Raw genomic sequence first — 18,689 nt, forward strand, 5'->3', positions numbered from 1 at the left:
ACTCCACCTTCGCCCCCTTCAATTTCACTTAGCTGCTCACTGGAGAAAGGACAAGACGCTAGAAGCGGTCTCAGTTCCTATTTCCGAGAAGATGAAGTCGTCGCTGACTTGGTGGAAGAACAACATTCTCCTCAGGGAGGGTCTGCCACTGGCTGTTCAGACCCCCGACCACCTTCTCTTCTCGGACGCATCGGACACGGGCTGGGGTGCGACGTTGGACGGTCGGGAATGCTCGGGCACGTGGAATGCGGTTCAAAGCGAGTTACACATCAACTGCAAGGAGCTACTGGCAGTTCATCTGGCCTTGAGAAGCTTCAAGTCCCTCCTTCTAGGCAAGGTGGTGGAGGTGAACTCCGACAACACCACAGCACTGGCGTACATCTCCAAGCAAGGAGGGACTCATTCGATGAAGTTGTACGAGATCGCAAGGGACCTCCTCACCTGGTCAAGAGATCAAAACATATCCCTTGTAACGAGGTTCATTCAAGGCGACATGAATGTCATGGCAGACCGCCTCAGCCGGAAGGGTCAAATCATCCCAACAGAGTGGACCCTTCACAAGAATGTATGCAACAAACTATGGGCATTGTGGGGCCAACCCACCATAGATCTGTTCGCAACCTCGATGACCAAGAGGCTCCCAAATTATTGTTCACCGATTCCGGACCCAGCAGCAGTTCACATAGATGCCTTTCTTCTGGATTGGTCCCATCTAGACCTTTATGCGTTCCCCCCGTTCAAGATTGTCAACAGAGTACTGCAGAAGTTCGCCTCTCACGAAGGGACACGGTTGACGTTGGTTGCTCCCCTCTGGCCCGCGAGAGAATGGTTCACCGAGGTACTGCAATGGCTAGTAGACGTTCCCAGAACACTTCCTCTCAGAGTGGACCTTCTGCGTCAGCCGCATGTAAAGAAGGTACACCCAAGCCTCCACGCTCTTCGTCTGACTGCCTTCAGACTATCGAAAGACTCTCGAGAGCTAGAGGCTTTTCGAAGGAGGCAGCCAGAGCGATTGCTAGAGCTAGGAGGACATCCACTCTCAAAGTCTACCAGTCGAAGTGGGAAGTCTTCCGAAGTTGGTGCAAGTCCAAATCAGTATCCTCAACCAGTACCTCTGTAACTCAGATAGCTGACTTCCTGTTATACCTAAGGAAGGAAAGGTCCCTTTCAGCTCCCACGATCAAGGGTTACAGAAGCATGTTGGCAGCAGTCTTCCGTCACAGAGGCTTAGATCTGTCTAACAACAAAGATCTACAGGACCTCCTTAAGTCTTTTGAGACCACGAAGGAGCGTCGGTTGGCCACACCAGGTTGGAACTTAGACGTGGTACTAAGATTCCTTATGTCAGCAAGGTTCGAGCCACTTCAATCAGCCTCTTTTAAAGATCTCACTTTGAAAACTCTTTTCCTCGTCTGCTTAGCAACAGCTAAAAGAGTCAGTGAGATACACGCCTTCAGCAGGAACATTGGATTTACATCTGAAACGGCTACATGTTCCTTACAGCTTGGTTTTTTAGCCAAAAACGAACTTCCTTCTCGTCCTTGGCCCAAATCGTTCGAAATTCCAAGCCTTGCTAGTTTGGTTGGAAATGAACAAGAAAGAGTATTATGCCCAGTAAGAGCTCTTAAGTACTATTTGAAACGGACTAAGCCATTACGTGGACAATCAGAAGCTTTATGGTGTGCCATTAAGAAACCTTCTTTACCAATGTCGAAGAATGCAGTTTCTTATTATATCAGACTTTTAATTCGAGAAGCTCATTCCCATCTGAATGAGGAGGACCATGCTTTGCTGAAGGTAAGGACACATGAAGTTAGAGCTGTCGCAACTTCAGTGGCCTTCAAACAAAACAGATCTCTGCAGAGTGTAATGGATGCAACCTATTGGAGAAGCAAGTCAGTGTTCGCATCATTTTACCTTAAAGATGTCCAGTCTCTTTACGAGAACTGCTACACCCTGGGACCATTCGTAGCAGCGAGTGCAGTAGTGGGTGAGGGCTCAGCCACTACATTCCCATAATCCCATAACCTTTTTTAATCTTTCTCTTGAAATGCTTTTTATTGTTGTTTTTTGGGTTGTCCGGAAGGCTAAGAAGCCTTTCGCATCCTGGTTGATTTGGCGGGTGGTCAAATTCTTTCTTGAGAAGCGCCTAGATTAGAGGTTGTGATGAGGTCCTTTAGTATGGGTTGCAGCCCTTCATACTTCAGCTCCTAGGAGTCGCTCAGCATCCTGTGAGGATCGCGAGGCTCAGTAAGGAAGACGTACTTAAAAAGGCAGAGTAATTGTTCAAGTAGACTTCCTTACCAGGTACTTATTAATTTTATGTTTGTTATTTTGAATAACTGCTAAAATGAAATACGGAATACTTAGCTCTTAAGGTTAACATATATGCTGGTCTCTACCCACCCCCCTGGGTGTGAATCAGCTATATGATCATCGGGTAAGTTTAATATTGAAAAATGTTATTTTCATTAGTAAAATAAATTTTTGAATATACTTACCCGATGATCATAAATTAAAGGACCCACCCTTCCTCCCCAATAGAGACCCAGTGGACCGAGGAGAAAATTGGTTCTGTGTTGACATAGAGTACTTGAGTACCTACTCGACAGATGGCGCTGTTGATGTACACCCCCACCTGTATAGCGATCGCTGGCGTATTCCGCCCGTAGGTTTTTCTGTCGGGCAGCAGAGCTGACAGCTATATGATCATCGGGTAAGTATATTCAAAAATTTATTTTACTAATGAAAATAACATTTTTGTACCTGAGCTGTTGGTGCTCTTGTACATCTTCTTGGCAATTACAGGTTAAAAAAACTTATCCAAGACAAAATTCTCATATACAGCCACTGAGAGGGGACAGATGCCTCATACCAAAGGACTTAATATTTCCTCATTGTTAGAATTGTCTCTCCTTATATGGAGTTTCGAGCTTACCTGGCCTCAGCTGGAAGTTAGACCCCCTCCATGGCATGTTGTTTGTGTACTACAATCGCTGAAAGGAGCTCCCTACAGACCATTAGGCCATTATTATTGTTATTATTATTATTGGAGGCAGCAAGAGGAAGGGCAGTGAATGGTGGAATGGAGGAGTGAAGGTAAAAGTGGAAGAGAAAAAGAGGGCTTTTAAAGAATGGCTGCAGAATAATAGTGTAGAGAAGTATGAAAGATATAGAGAGAAAAATGTGGAAGTAAAGCTCGAGGTAAGTGAGGCAAAGAGGGCAGCTGACCTGAGGTGGGGTCAGGGATTGGGTCATTCATATGAAGTGAATAAGAAGTAGTTTTGGAAAGAAATGAAGAATGTTGAGGATAATAGGGAGGCAGATATAATTGCTCTTGCAGGTGTTGAGGTGCCGGTGATGGGTGATGAGAATGAGAGAGAGATTACAAGAGAGGAAGTGAGGAGAGCACTAGATGAAACAAGAGTAGGAAAAGCATCTGGTATGGATGGTGTGAGAGCTGAGATGTTGAAGGAAGGAGATGTGACTGTGCTTGAATGGTTGGTGAGATTGTTTAATATATGTTTTGTGTTGTCAATGGTGCCAGTAGATTGGGTTTGTGCGTGTATTGTACCACTATATAAGGGTAAGGGAGATGTGCATGAGTGTTGTAATTCAAGGGGTATTAGTTTGTTGAGTGTAGTTGGAAAAGTGTATGGTAGAGTACTGATTAATAGGATTAAGGATAAAACAGAGAATGCAATTTTAGAAGTACAGGGTGGTTTTAGAAGAGATAGGGGTCGTACGAATCAGATTTTTACAGTTAGGCAGATATGCGAGAAATATTTAGCAAAAGGTAAGGAGGTGTATGTTGCGTTTATGGATCTGGAGAAAGCGTATGATAGAATTGATAGGGAAGCAATGTGGAATGTGATGAGGTTATATGGAGTCGGTGGAAGGTGGTTGTAAGTAGTGAAAAGTTTCTACAAAGGTAGTAAAGCATGTGTTAGGATAGGAAATGAAGTGAGCGATTGGTTTCCGATGAGAGTGGGGCAGAGACAGGGATGTGTGATGTTGCCGTGGTTGTTTAACTTGTATGTTGATGGAGTGGTGAGAGAGGTGAATGCTCGAGTGCTTGGACGAGGATTGAAACTGGTAGATGAGAATGACCATGAATGGGAGGTAAATCAGCTGTTGTTTGCGAATGATACTCTACTGGTTGCAGATGCAGAAGAGAAGCTTGGCCGATTAGTGACAGAATTTGGAAGGGTGTGTGAGAGAAGGAAGTTGAGAGTTAATGTGGGTAAAAGTAAGGTTATGAGATGTACGAGAAGTTAAGGTGGTGCAAGGATGAATGTCGTGTTGAATGGAGAGTTACTTGAGGAGGTGGATCAGTTTAAGTACTTGGGGTCTGTTGTTGCAGCAAATGGTGGAGTGGAAGCAGATGTACATCAGAGAGTGAATGAAGGATGCAAAGTGTTGGGGGCTGTTAAGGGAGTAGTTAAAAAATAGAGGGTTGGGCATGAATGTAAAGAGAGTTCTGTATGAGAAAGTGACTGTACCAACTGTGATGTATGGATCGGAGTTGTGGGGAACGAAAGTGACGGAGAGACAGAAATTGAATGTGTTTGAGATGAAGTGTCTAAGGAGTATGGCTGGTGTATCTCGAGTAGATAGGGTTAGGAACGAAGTAGTGAGGGTGAGAACGGGTGTAAGAAATGAGTTAGCAGCTAGAGTGGATATGAATGTGTTAAGGTGGTTTGGCCATGTTGAGAGAATGGAAAATGGCTGTCAGCTAAAGAAGGTGATGAATGCAAGAGATGATGGGAGAAGTACAAGTGGAAGGCCAAGGTTTGGGTGGTTGGATGGAGTGAAGGAAGCTCTGGGTGATAGGAAGATGGATGTGAGAGAGGCAAGAGATCGTGCTAGAAATAGGAATGAATGGCAAGCGATTGTGACGCAGTTCCGGTAGGCCCTCCTGCTTCCTCCAGTGCCTTGGATGACCGCGGAGGTAGCAGCAGTAGAGGATTCAGCGTTATGAAGCTTCATCTGTGGTGGATAACGGGAGAGGGTGGGCTGTGGCACCCTAGCAGTACTAGCCGAACTCGGTTGAGTCCCTTGTCAGGCTGGAAGAACGTAGAGAGGAGAGGTCCCCTTTTTTGTTTCATTTGTTTGATGTCGGCTACTCCCCAAAATTGGGAGAAGTGCTTTGGTATATGTATGTATTATTATTATTATTATTATTATTATTATTATTATTATTATTATTATTATTATTACTTGATAAGCTACAACCCTATTAGGTAAAGCAGGATGCTATAAGCCCAGGGTCTCCAACAGGGTAAATAGCCCAGTGAGGTAAGGAAACAAGGAAAAATAAAATATTTTAAGAGTAACATTAAAATGAATATCCTATACAAACATAAAAATTTAACAAAACAAGAGGAAAATAAATTAGAAAAGTGTACCAGAGTGTACCCTCAAGCAAGAGAACTCTAACCCAAGATAGTAGCAGACTATGGTACAGAGGCTATGGCACTACCCAAGACTAGAGAACAATGGTTTGATTTTGGAGTGTCCTTCTCCTAGAAGAGCTGCTTACCAAAGCTAAAGAGTCTCTTCTACCCTTACCAAGAGGGAAGTGGCCACTGAACAATTACAGTGCAGTAACCCCTTGGGTTAAGAAAAATTGTTTGGTAATTTCAGTGTTGTCAGGTGTACGAGGACAGAGGAGAATATGTACAGAATAGGCCAGACTATTCGGTGTGTGTATGCAGGCAAAGGGAAAATAGACCGTAACCAGAGAGAAGGATACAATGTAGCACTGTCTGGCCAGTCAAAGGACCACACAACTCTCTAGTGGTAGTATCTCAACGGGTGGCTGGTGTCCTAGCCAACCAGACATCAGTTCTTCACCAGACTCTTAAAACAGTCTTCCTGCTCGCTCTGGCCTTAGCCTCTTAAGAGAGTAAGCGAACTGCGTGGTCTTTCCTACGATGTCTTCCATTCAATAGGATAGGGACAGGCCCTGCTCGGCTTCATCTCTGAGTTTATCGCCAAGACTGAAAATCCGGGAATAGTGGATCCTAGATTCAGGCCCTTCCGGATTGAGAGCTCTGTACCTTAAACAATGACCCAGATCAGCTGCTACCTTGCCCAGTGAGGGCCCTGAGGTGTCACCTTAAACGAACTTCACGAGTTCGTCCCTGAGTGAGCAGATTGTTCGTCAGCACAGGGAAGACTGAAAGGAGAATTGCCAAGTATGTAATCTCAGCATGGATTTGCAAGGTCATAGACTTGGCCTTGAATCCTCATTTGCTTCCGCAGATGCGGAAATCTTGAGCTCATGACCTTAGCATTCAAGGAAAACTACTCTTTGGCGCAGGTTCTTCAGGCGGGCATGGGGAAGCATCCGACTACCTTCACCGCCCATTACCTGCAAGACGTAATCCACAAAAACATAGAGACGTTCTCCAGCATTCAGAATAATATGCTTCCCCTTCAATGATCAATAAAAGAAAACAACTCAAGACGTTTACTGCTGTCCTTGTTGTGATCTGAAGTATTTAACTAAGTAAAACAATGTTGGAAAACAAAAATCAATCCTCATTTGTTTGTAACTTTGGGCCTTGTTGTATAGTAGTCTTGTATATATCTGCACTTCCCATAGCCACACAATTTTGAGTCCGAGACTATACTTGTACATAACTGTACTGAATAAGGAAAGTGATGGTCAGTTGTCTATAAGCTGTACAATATTGTATTCATTTCTAACATTTTATTTTGTGTTGTTTGTTTTTTACAGTGCATTTTACTAGAAGATAGAAGTAAAAACAAATTTTGTATTGGATGCTGTGAAGTGGACGATGACACAAAGAAAGATAACCCAGGTAAAGTATTTGTTGCTTATTTGTCATGTTTATGAATATTTTTCCCACTGTATTTGTTAATTTTTGAAGACTTCTATCCTCAGATAAGAAAATACTGCATTCTGTTTGGATTCCAGTAATATTGCAATTTCGTAGTGCTATTAGGTATGTACTAATAATGCAAAATTTTTAGTGGCTTCTAAATTAGTATTACATAAGTTAGGAAAATTTTATGAAGCTGTATAGGTGAGAAAGCAATAAAGATAATGGGAAGAAAGCAAAAGACAAAAGCACATGATGAATGTAGAAACTTAAGGATGCTTTAAAGAACTGATAGCTCTTTACTGCTTGCATGACATCACACATGGTAAGATGTAGGAATTATTCTCATCCACAGGTTTCTACTCTATGTAGTAATTTTATTTTTGTTTTACTGCCAGTCTCTAATTATTGCAGGTACCAAGAAATAGTAAAGAAAAATGTTAATGAGACATGGGATGTTGAAGAAGACTGCTAATTATGTTCTTTTCCTGATGCATTTATTCTAAATTTTATATATTTCTATCCATCAAGGGGCAATCCAATCATTAGCCATTATAGAACAGAAGTTCATGTCACTTTGTAGAGCGTCCCCCCCAAAAAAAAACTAAGAAATAAACTTGGTTATTTTTTATATTAACTTGATTCATCTCAAGCCATTTTGTCTCTTGGACAGCTGTTAGTGAAGAAGCTGCAAGAAAGGCAGTTGAAGAGATTCAGCATAGACAGTGCCAAGATAAAGAATTTTCGCCAGTAATCAAGGCAGAAGTAAAAGTACTAAATCAGGAAAAACCAAAATCCTCGTTGCCGGGGACAACGACAGCTTTAGTATCGTCATCATCTGTTCCTACTTCAGCAGTGGAACCCCAGGAATGCTCACAAGGAACTCAAGATAGTAAAAGGTAGAATATTATGTCAAGTTTTCTGGTTTAGCTTATTGGCATTTAGTTTATCATGCATGTTATAGATTATTATGAAAATACTGTTCTGAATTTCTTGAAGCTTCCCTGTACTACTGTACTCACATGGCTGTGGTCCTTATGAACACAGATGTCCTTATTCCCTTGTTTTTTGGGTGGTTCATGAACTGCATATAAAGGCAATCAATAACTTTATTAATAAGCTATTGTGTATTGTGTAAAATGAACTTTAGAATTTTTTTTTTCTTTTACAGTTTAACCATCCATGGCATTGACATCTCTGGTGATGTTACAACAGCCATGTTTGCACTTCGTGAGAAACTTACTTGGGCAGGAAACCAACTTAGTGCTACAACTAGTGTCCATGAAGCTCGAAACATTGCCGAACTTATAAGTGAATGTTGTAAAGCCATAGGTGCTTTAAGAGACTTATAACTTTTTTTTTTTCTATTGTACTAGAGACCACAGTGAGTGCACAAAAGTAACAAAGTACCACATGCATTATCCATTACTATGCTCTTTCACCCAGAGATCTTGCCACTATAGAAACTCTTATATCATATTTTCACTTCATTTGCTATATTCCCAGTTCCACCTTAAACTCCATAGTGAACTATCCAAGTGTCTCTACATGTCACTGTTGTGCACTTCTTTAAATGCTAGTCAACAAGTGACAAGGTTAGAATATGCTATTTCTGACAAAAATACAAACCTTACTCTTATAAAGAAGTATTTTGGTGGCATGAGCTGAAAATAGTTACTGAGAATGGGTAACTAGGTACTGAAGTTAACATCTTTTTAAGGAGATTTGCTGTGGTTAGGTAACTGAGACACCAGTAAAGGTAAAAAATCTGCAAATAATTGCTGCCCATTGTAATGACACTTAGACCCTCTATTTCCGATAAGTTATGTATCTAAAAAAAAAAAAAAACTTTTGTTTCTAAACAATACAAACCCTTGTCCTTTAATATGAGTATGCTTTCAGCATAGCAGGAACTTGGTTGTTAAAATTTATAACAAGGTGATGATAGCTGCTGGCCCTCACCAGTCAGTACACCGAGTAGCCTCTTTGTTTTCAGCTGTTGGAGAGTATAGCCATACTCCCGGCACCGTTTTCTGTCTGTTTTAATCTTTCATTCTTCTTTTAGATATTGTTGGGAGTTTGATATCTGCAAAGGATATTTGGCAGCATTCCTGTTGCTGTTTATTCCCTCACTAGTGGGAAGGAGTGTTTTCTGCCCCCGAGTTGAAGGGGAGGGGCGCCACCCTTTTTATCGACAGTGTCTTCCAATGTCCAAAAAGGTGCTAGAGATGTATTTCCTGGCAGTGCTATCTCTTTATGGAGTTCCTAGGATCTCTTTCCACATTGGCATATTATTACCATCATCCTGAAAGTCACACTCGGAGAACTACAAGTTTCTCCTCCACTTCTGCCTCACCTTTGTCTGCGCACTGCGTTTTGAGATGGAAAGGCTCCACCTGTTTTTTTTTTTGTTTTTTTTTTAAGGACCAAGAAGTCCTAGAAAACCGATCTATAGACATTGCCTATAAGTGATTCATTTTGCCTTTTAGTTTGACTAGAAACTTTATATTCCCATGTTCGTCAGTGCGTGTCAGGAGACAAGAGAATACGTACCAAGAAAGTTCTTAACTTGAAAATATTTAGTGGCATTCCGTACAGGTGCTTACATACTAGCTTCCTTTGCTCGTGTCTCACAAGAGCCACCACTTGTGCTGCCGGTGGAAATGAGAGCCTAGTTCTTCTCTCCTGTTTTCAGGAGAGATGGAAAAGCTACATACCCAGGAGTCATTCCTTTTGGGGGCAGACATCAGTACACGCTGTTTTGCAAATGTAGTTGATCTCAATGAATATAGTGCCCTCATAAAAAGATCTGATTAACATACCTACGTGCTTCCGATGATCTCTAAGTGACACATCATGGTGATTTCCCCTTTCTACCCTCCTACAGGGAATTCGCTTTTGCATCGAGACAGACTTTCTGCCTCTTTTCTTGCTCTGTGGAGTCTGCCTCTTTTCTTGCTCTTTGGAGGACATTCTGTAGGACAGTCCATACAAGGTATCTGAGGATACCTTAGCAAGATGACTGAGGGATGCTAAATGATCATACCAATAGAGTAAATGCAACTGTTCCGACAATACTTTTCAGAAAAACGAAGACAACACCTCCTAAAACTTCCTGAGTTGACAGGAAGGCTAGTTCCACATGACCGCTGCCCCAGCAATTGCTCCAATAGATTTTGAAGCTCTACTGGTTAACAACTGGCATTCCCATTACCCTAGGGTAGGATGACATCAGGAATACGGGATGATCTACCCTGGTAATTGTATGAAATTATGAGTACTGTACTCCTCTCCTCTGAGAATCTACTTTCCATAGATGTAACAGTGGAGGGATGAGGTGGTCACTTGAGTTTCCTTCTGTCTAGACTCTAGAGGATGTCATCTATAGAAAAATTTACCTACTTATCAACCTACTGGGAATATTTGTAGCGCTGCTACTTTGTAAGCTTCCCAATGGGGTTGAAAGATGACTTTGTAGTGATTACAAAGGGTTCCCGTTCACAAACCCTTATCAAGCAGGTGTGCTTTAGGGAATAGAACACAAAATAGACTGTGGAAGGTTCTCTCAATAATGAATCCTGGTGTAGAGGTTTTATGTTATCCCCTACTGAACATTATTTTGTGGCAGGAAGGTTGTGTTTATCACTATTGCTTGACCTACTCATTATGGACTAAATTGGGAAACTTCTAAGGGAATAGATCAGGAAACTTTTGGGATACTACCTGTCTCAGATGGTTAGCAAAGTTTAAAGATGCCTTTCATCGTCGTTGGGAATCTCACTGATTTTTCAATTGTTGGTTGAAGACATCATTATTCAAAGGGACTCTATTGCTCCCAAGCAACCACATTCATATGGATCTCAGATAAACATTCTATCTCCTTTCCTTTGTCACAGAATCTCCCAAATTTCTGCAGTAAAGATGCCACTCGGTCCCCAATATAAGTTTTAAACTTGGATTCAGTCCTGGACTCTTGAGGAGTGGATGCTGGCAATTTTGACTCCAAGGGAGCTCAAGCTACATGGAGCATTTCATGAGTTCTTAGGTTTCTTAATCTGACCCTCCCTTCCCTGTGGTAGTCCTGGCAAAGCAATTAGAAAATGGCATATCTTTTCTTGTTTCACTAGTCATTTGGAAGGGTAGAGGAAGATCTGCATTGCCTTAGTTCAGAAGTTGGTGGTGCCAGGACCTAGAATCCAGCTGGCTACGACTTCAATCCTTATTAGTCCAATCCCTACAGAGTTGAATAGCGGAGACCAGATTTAGACCAAATTGACTTACCATGTTTTTCTGTGAGGCACTACAACTCTTCCTTCAATAGAAATGAATAAGGTAAGAGATCCTAAAACTATTTATTTCTGGTTTTGTGTAACAATTGGACATTAGCCCTTCAAGAGGAAGAGAGGACCACGCCAGATTCGATCACACAAAGCCAAAATGTATGATCTATCCTAGGTCTCAGGAAGAACTTGTCTAAGGCACTTTTCACAGAAGCAGTACTCTGTTAGCAAGACAACCTTTGCTGTCCATTACCTATGGACTGGTGGAAGGGGCTTGACATATCGTGTAGCAAACCTAGCTCCTCCACGGGACAAGAAACATCTTATCTATGTAGTGGTTGTGATGCAAGCCCAGAATACGAGGTAAAACCTACTGTCCTTTTTCTTCTCTTTTCTTCCTCTCTTTAGGGGTACAGCAGTGATTCTGTTGTTTGCTGGACAGAACAATGGATACAGGTGAGCCATATGATCTTAGTAAGTACTCTATTTCCTGTTATAAGATGCTACAAATGGTAAGATGCACCCTATATTTAGCTAAAAAAATGTTTGAAAAAAAAGAAAATAAGGATTTTTACAACCTATCTTAGCAGCTATTCTAATGTGATTTTTCGTCTAGCACAGTAAATTTTCATATTTTGGGTGTGTTATGAAATGTGATATGTAAACATTATATTGCTGTACACATGTTAATCCAATTTTATTACATATTCATATAAAAAACCACTAAACCAGTCGTAGTTGCTACCATTATAACAATGTTTTCAAGTGTTTGTTTACATGAAAGCAGTTTTTGCCAAATGCTCCCGATTAAATTTCAGTAGAGAAGTAAAATTCCAGTGATAATTCCTCATTTATAAATTTTCATACAAAATTAATTATTGATCAAATAAAGAATTCTCTAGAAATTTCACAAGGTGGAATATGTTTTTCTGTTGTTTGTGACTAGGTCTAGTTAGTTTAGCGCTAACGTGGTAAGGCTCGCTTCACATAAGCGTTTTGAAACCATGCGGCAGATTCTCGCATGTCAAAGAGCGTCTTCACACGAGCGGATGTTTCCCATGCGGTTCGTCTACATCAGGGAACAGAATACTAGCCTCGGTGTTTGTTCGAGATGGAGGATGGGAAGAAGAAAGTGGTCTTTGTGTATATAATAAACATAGGGTGCTAAAAAGAAGCAACTACGTAAATGGTGAGCCCAGCCAATAATAATAATAATACCGTAATGATGATATTATTTCAGCAACAATCATCCTCCTCTCTTTTAACATGACGGCATCATTGCAAAACACTGATTGATCCTTTCTCTCTCTGTCGATCGCTATTAAAAGATTGGATAGAGTTTATCTTATGTAACACGTAAGAAAAAGAAACCAATCTCTTGTATAATCATGATCTTATTTTGTTTAATGCACCTGTAGTACAGTGTATAATAATAAAAATAATAATAATAAGACTTCATATTACCACTGAAAACTAGCAGCAGAAGAGGAATGCCTACCCTCTGCAATAGCTGAACCACTGCTACCGCACGGTGGAAAACCTGTCGTCTGAATGGCACCTTAAACTTCTTAAGTATTCTAAACTTTGCGGTGCAGTGCATGGATATTTCCCGCAGCGTGTGAAGGGTCTCAATGATCTACATTGGTTTTTAAACCGCTTGTGTGAAGCGAGCCTAACACTGTACTTGACTTACAGTGCAAAGTTTTTTTCAAGTTTTTTTTTTTTGCAACAGCTATCTGCATTATTTTGGAATCCATGCAACAAAGTTATTTCCAAAATATTTCTTTATTACAAAATATCAACAAAAGATAGATAAATAATACATAAACAACTGCTTGTATACCATTAGTTGGCATTTAAGTAATTTGTATTTTTTCAAACTATACAAACCTGATGCCTTGAAGTTAGAGACTTCCCGCCTCAACCACCCTGCAAGTGCAAGGTTTAAGGTCAAAGTGGTTACTCAGTGTGTAAGAAGAGGGGTTTTCCTCTCATCCACCAGTAATTACTGACACCTTGTTTTAAATTTTAACAGCTGAGTTGCAGCTTTGTTGAAAGCATATTTCTATTAAAAGACTCATGTTTGTATTGTTAGGAAAAATAGAAATTACACAGATTTGTGATTCTGTATTTATATTTATGTAACACCATATACAGTACATGTACTTTATATAGTTAGGAAAAATACAAATTACACAAAGATTTAAGATACTGTATTTATGTTTATGTAACACCATATACAGGAAAGCATTCGCAATAATATAACAACAAATACAGAAGAGGCCTTAATAGAGAAAACAAAGGACCATTATTCAACAAGGCTTGAAAATTCACTTACATAACAAAATAAGTCTCCACTTTCTCTTCCCTGCAGAGTGTTTGTTTCGGTTTAAAATTTTATGGATGTTCACCTGTATTTGTATTTTTTTCCGCCCCAGTGAATTATAGACTAATGCCATGGAAAGTGTATGTGATCAGTGGTGGTGTATGGGAAGAGGTGTGGTGTGTAGACAATTCATGTCTTATTTGTCTTTTGACCCCCAGCCCTCAGTGACATGGGGTTCATTTATGTATCCCTACTTCCCCCTTCTCTGAGGTTTGTCCAGGCCTCCCTCCCAATGGAAGGTGTCCAGGTAGAGGAGAGGGAAAGCTAGGAAGCATCATTCTGTCACATTTGAGGGGGGGGGGGGGTATGCTTCTTCATTGACTCCAAAGAACCTCTTCAGTACTTTCTTTCCTACTAGGAAAAAAAAGAAAAAGAATTAGGACTTACCAACTCTTTTTTTTATTGTATAGCTAAATAAATTTCCTTTCCATTGATATATAATTTTACATATTTCTACCATTTTTTGTATTGTATAGCTAAATAAATTTCTTTTCTAGTGATATATAATTTTACGTAATTTTTAAAATTTTCATATGCGTAAATAATACAAGAAAGAAAATACTGATAATAACTGCCATAGACGTAGAATACTTTCACTGGCGACAAGGGTAGTAGAAAAATATAAAATACGTACATGACACTCCGAAATTTAATCCTTATTTTTCTTTATCTTTTCTCCTGGTGAATGAACAGAGGAATAATATACTTTTGGGTAGTTACAGTTAACATTTCTATCTTTATTTAAAGAGAAGCTTGGGGTTCATTCCTCTGCATGAAAAACAGGAACACCTTCGCTGCTCTGATGTGTTGTGAGGGTGTCCCTTGACGGCTTATTCATTACAGTCAGGCATGCTTTCTGGATTGTGCCAGTTCCCACAAATCCAAGTAGCTTTGTGATAATCTTCCATTTACTCTGGAAGAAATGAGGGAAAGCATTCTACAATCATATGCATTTCCTTTGTGATCTTTCTATCATTTCATTTACTTTTGCTGGACATCAGGAATAGATGATCTGTCTCATTTTTAAGTTATACGTTGACAACGAATACCTCTTCCCCTCTATAAGGTTTCAGTCATAGGGTGTGTCCAAACTATTTTTGGCAATCAAGCATTGAATAATGAAAACTTGATGCCTTTTTCCCTTCGGTCACAAGCAGATGTACATCCACCGCTTTCCTCTTATGCAAGCAATATCCATGTAAAAGGCGAGTTTTGCACCTCCCTTTTTAGCCTTCTGTTCTGTGTGCAGGTTAGAATTTTTAGGGAATCCTGACCCGATTTCAGTCATTTTATTATCCTTACTTCAGAAGCTTCAAAATTATACCAAATCCCAATCAGGCATAACTCTGATTTAGATATTTAAGGCTGGGACATACAGAGTATTTGTTTGGCTAGATGACACATGGGCCCTTGGAACAATTTTCCATAGCCCTATATTGGTTCATCATGCTGTTGTGTAGCTTGCCCAGCTCCTTGGACAAATTTACATTCCATCAAATGTACATTGTTGTACTTAGGTTGGTAAAGAGGTATATCAGTTGGAGTCACATACCCCTCTCTTATGCCCTTTCGAGCTGTTGATGGCCCAATTGGTGTTCATAGCAGTTTGCAGTGTAAGAGAGGTTCGCATCTCCCCTAAGATTTACCTATGATGTAGAGAGATATTCTTTCATCCATGTAGGATTATAGGGTCGTTTGCCAACTTTTATTGCTCGTTCCCATAATGGAAAATACAAGATGCCCCTAAAAATTTGTTGGTTGTGGGCAACGGAGATACCCATGAAAGTAAAAAATCCTAAAATATATGCTGCTCCCATATAACAGGAATACTGTTCCTGCAGTGCTTAGCAAGTCACCACTGTGTGTGTATTCAACTAACTACCCCAAGTAGACTTACAAACTGTGGTGAATTAGTAAAGGAAGCTTTTTCAAGATTATTTCAGCATTGGAGGTGCTGTGATGAGTTCAATAGCACTTGAACTTGTGTCACTATTATACACACCAAGTTCATGCTTTGCACATAGAACCTGGCCCTAGAGTAGCTGAGGCAATATTTCTGTGTTAACTTATATTGGATTCCTTGTATTAGCATTTTACAGGAGTCTTTGAGGACCACACAGCACCTCCCCAAAATAGATTTCTTTATTAAAACCACTTTATTGAAAACCATACATACAAATGTAAACATCGTCATGTTATTTATACAGCACTGGTACTTCAAATGATTAAATTTGGTATTCATCTTGTGATAGGTTTTTGCAATGAAATATTTTTTGTTTTGGTGAAACGAGCCCAGCCATGTTCTGAATGGAAATAGCTAAAATTACTAGGCTACATCAATTTTTTAAGATGCTGAAAGTAAGATAGATAGGAAAAGATCTCCTTTTTGCTTATTACGAAGTATCTTACAAAGTGGGACAAATAACTATTGACTCAGTTACAAAACAATGGTTTTTGTTTAAAACATTTGCTTTTATTCCAATTCCCCCTAAAAATTTCTGAATGATTATGTCCAACGCTGTGTTTTGATTCAGTAAATGGGTTCGAGATGTTTTCATTGGACTGATAGCATTAGTGTCATCATTTTTATTCATTTTTTTAATTGAGTATTTTAACAATGTTTCTACAAGTATAATGTAAAGATATTATATTCTGTAGTTATTGTTTTTATTATAATGTATTAAAACATGTACTTTCTTAAATAACACACACAAAAAAATTAACTGGTAAGATTGTTTATATTTTGATTTTTTTTTTTTTCTAGTAATGAGCCATCTGCAATGAATACTCAGATAGTCTAGCATGGATTCTTTGTGATTGTGATGTTGGTAGAAAGAAAAAGTTTATACAATTTGATTTCTCATCTAAAGTAACTTATGCTTGGTAACTCATCCATTTTAACATTCAAAAGGCAAGTCGAAATAATGTATCTTTGAGGAATTTACAGAAGCAAAAGAAATTGGCCATTCAATTCCTCTCTTTCCATTGGTTCATGCCAACTGAAAAACATCATTAGATTACTTCTATTATGAATTATCTTCTGATGTCTTATTATTTTGATGAAACTAAAATAAAATTAGAAATGTACCGCTTGTAAATTAGCTCTGATGAAATCCCTTTATTTACTTTATTTACCTTATTTTGATAACACTGTTAAATTATAGGGATGTTATAATTAAAAAGAAGAAATGTTGGGTTTGTTCATTTATGCGGTAGCCAACCACCATCTAAGCTAACTACAGTCATCAACAGAACTATCTTATCTATGTTACTAAAAAATATTTACTCTAGTTTATTCTCTTTGTAAATGTTATTTGTTCCTATATGTAATATAAACTTTGACTTTAAGCTCTTAATAAGGTAAATGGCTTTCCCCCACACAACAGGAGCGTTCACTTTCACTTTGACTTGGCCACCGTAGAGTACAGTACAGACGTACTTTAAAGCGCTTATCTGAAGTTATTAATCCGTTCTGATTTTTCTTTTAGATTGCTGTGCTGTGTGATGTCGGCTCCATGGTCAGACATGCAGCTATGGCCGCTATGAGGGAGCAAACAAGATGTCAATCTGTATGAACTTTGTAGCTGCTGCAAGGGATGTTACTCACTGTAGGAAGTGGCCTCTAATGCAGTGGGCTGAGTTCACAAAGAAGTGAAAAAAGTTGAGTAAGGACTCTTCTGAATCGGTTTTGGGTACGCTTACACTGATATCCGAGGCCCTTTCAGGTTCTTCTCTCCAATTTCAAAGGCCAGTGTGTGCTCTCCCTCTTCTCCCTCTGCGGCTGCCGCCGTGGAATGAGTTTGGCCCTCCTTCAGGGAGTCTTTGCGTATGACAAGTACTGTACAGTACAGTATTACCTTCCTCTAGCAAAGATAGTACACCCCTGCCTCTCTCCTAAAGCACTCCTGCTAATTTAAGTTAATATTGATGCCACTTCTTCAGCCGAGAAACCCCTGGTATTAGCTGCAGCTAGGTCGCAAAAGTCTTCCCTGCCCCACTGCTGCTCCCATCCCACCTGCTGAGGAGATTGGCGGAATACCATCCCTGGACGTGTCCCTTGATGTTGCCTAAAAAAACGCTCATGTCTAAGGGCCTAACTCCTGTGAAATCTTTGACCGTTGTGAAAGAAAAGTGTCCTTGCTCTCCGTCACCTGCTTTGTCTATTCATGCAACTACTAGTTTCCCCTGCTGAGGAGCTGTCCACCACCAGGAAGATAGGAGGAAATCACAGAAGCACTGGAAAACTGATCTGGAGAAGTCTCCAGGATTCTCTCTATAGTTACATGGAAGGAGTAGCATTACTCCAAATCTTTTACCCTGGAAAAACTTGGAGGTCCAAGATCCTTGCCTCAATTCGCAAGGGAGTGTCTACGAGTGCTATTGGTCAAGACGACGAGCTACGTTCTAGTTTTTCCCTTGAACATTCCCCAGATGCTTACATGCATTGCAACACCAAGACAAAGAAAGAAACCTGCTCTCAGGACCTTTGGACACTGTTCATGCTGTGGATAATCTACGAACCCATTCCCCGTGCGGAGTTGTGTAAAGAAGACCGATTGTAAGAGATGGACCTCATCTTCGAAGGAGTTGATCTCACAGACAGAGAAGATGCATAAAGACAAGGATCGGATCGTATCGGATCAGATCATCAGTCCTCATGCGTATGAACAGATAGTTCGTCACCAGGGACATATACTTCACGCAGGAAAGGCTGCAGTTTTCTGGTGAAGAACCTATTCCTGATTGTTTTCCTCAACAGGATCTTAGAGACCGTTTACTGACCGGCTTGGCAAAGCCCATAGTGAGTCAGCATTCACAATCGGTACCGAGGGGAGGTGTCTCCTCTTTCAAAAATACCAGACTACTTTATAAAAGGAAACAGAGAAAAAGTACCATGTATCTTTACCACTTTTGATTGTGGTTCACTACTCACAAGCATTGAGTTGTGGTCACTGGTTTTGTGCAACAACGTCTTCAATAAGCACCATCTTCTAAATTTAGGATACCAAAGTAAATTACAGTACTCTGCTGTTCAGGTAGAGAAGGTGAAGGAGGGTGCCAAGGCTCATTCAACGCCAGACCAATGGAAAGTGTGTATTGTACAACCCCCATCCAGGCATCTTCTACAAGCCTGGCTACATGGGTAATCAAGCCAACAACCTGTGCCGCAAC

The 18,689-nt window shown here is 40.2% G+C and overlaps 1 protein-coding gene across 1 annotated transcript in view; it reads left to right on the forward strand.

Annotated features, from left to right (window-relative positions):
• The window catches only part of LOC137623041 (protein ZNRD2-like), a 37,766-nt gene extending 29,042 nt beyond the window's left edge, over positions 1-8,724 (forward strand). Inside the window, exons 3-5 of the mRNA XM_068353674.1 lie at positions 6,746-6,830; positions 7,525-7,750; positions 8,023-8,724. Of these exons, the coding sequence (XP_068209775.1) occupies positions 6,746-6,830; positions 7,525-7,750; positions 8,023-8,203 (492 nt within the window). The 3' untranslated portion in view covers positions 8,204-8,724. The remainder of the gene's footprint in view (positions 1-6,745; positions 6,831-7,524; positions 7,751-8,022) is intronic.
• The last annotated feature ends 9,965 nt before the right edge of the window (positions 8,725-18,689 follow it).

The sequence above is a fragment of the Palaemon carinicauda genome, chromosome 30, assembly GCF_036898095.1.
Source record: "Palaemon carinicauda isolate YSFRI2023 chromosome 30, ASM3689809v2, whole genome shotgun sequence".
NCBI lineage: Eukaryota > Metazoa > Arthropoda > Malacostraca > Decapoda > Palaemonidae > Palaemon > Palaemon carinicauda.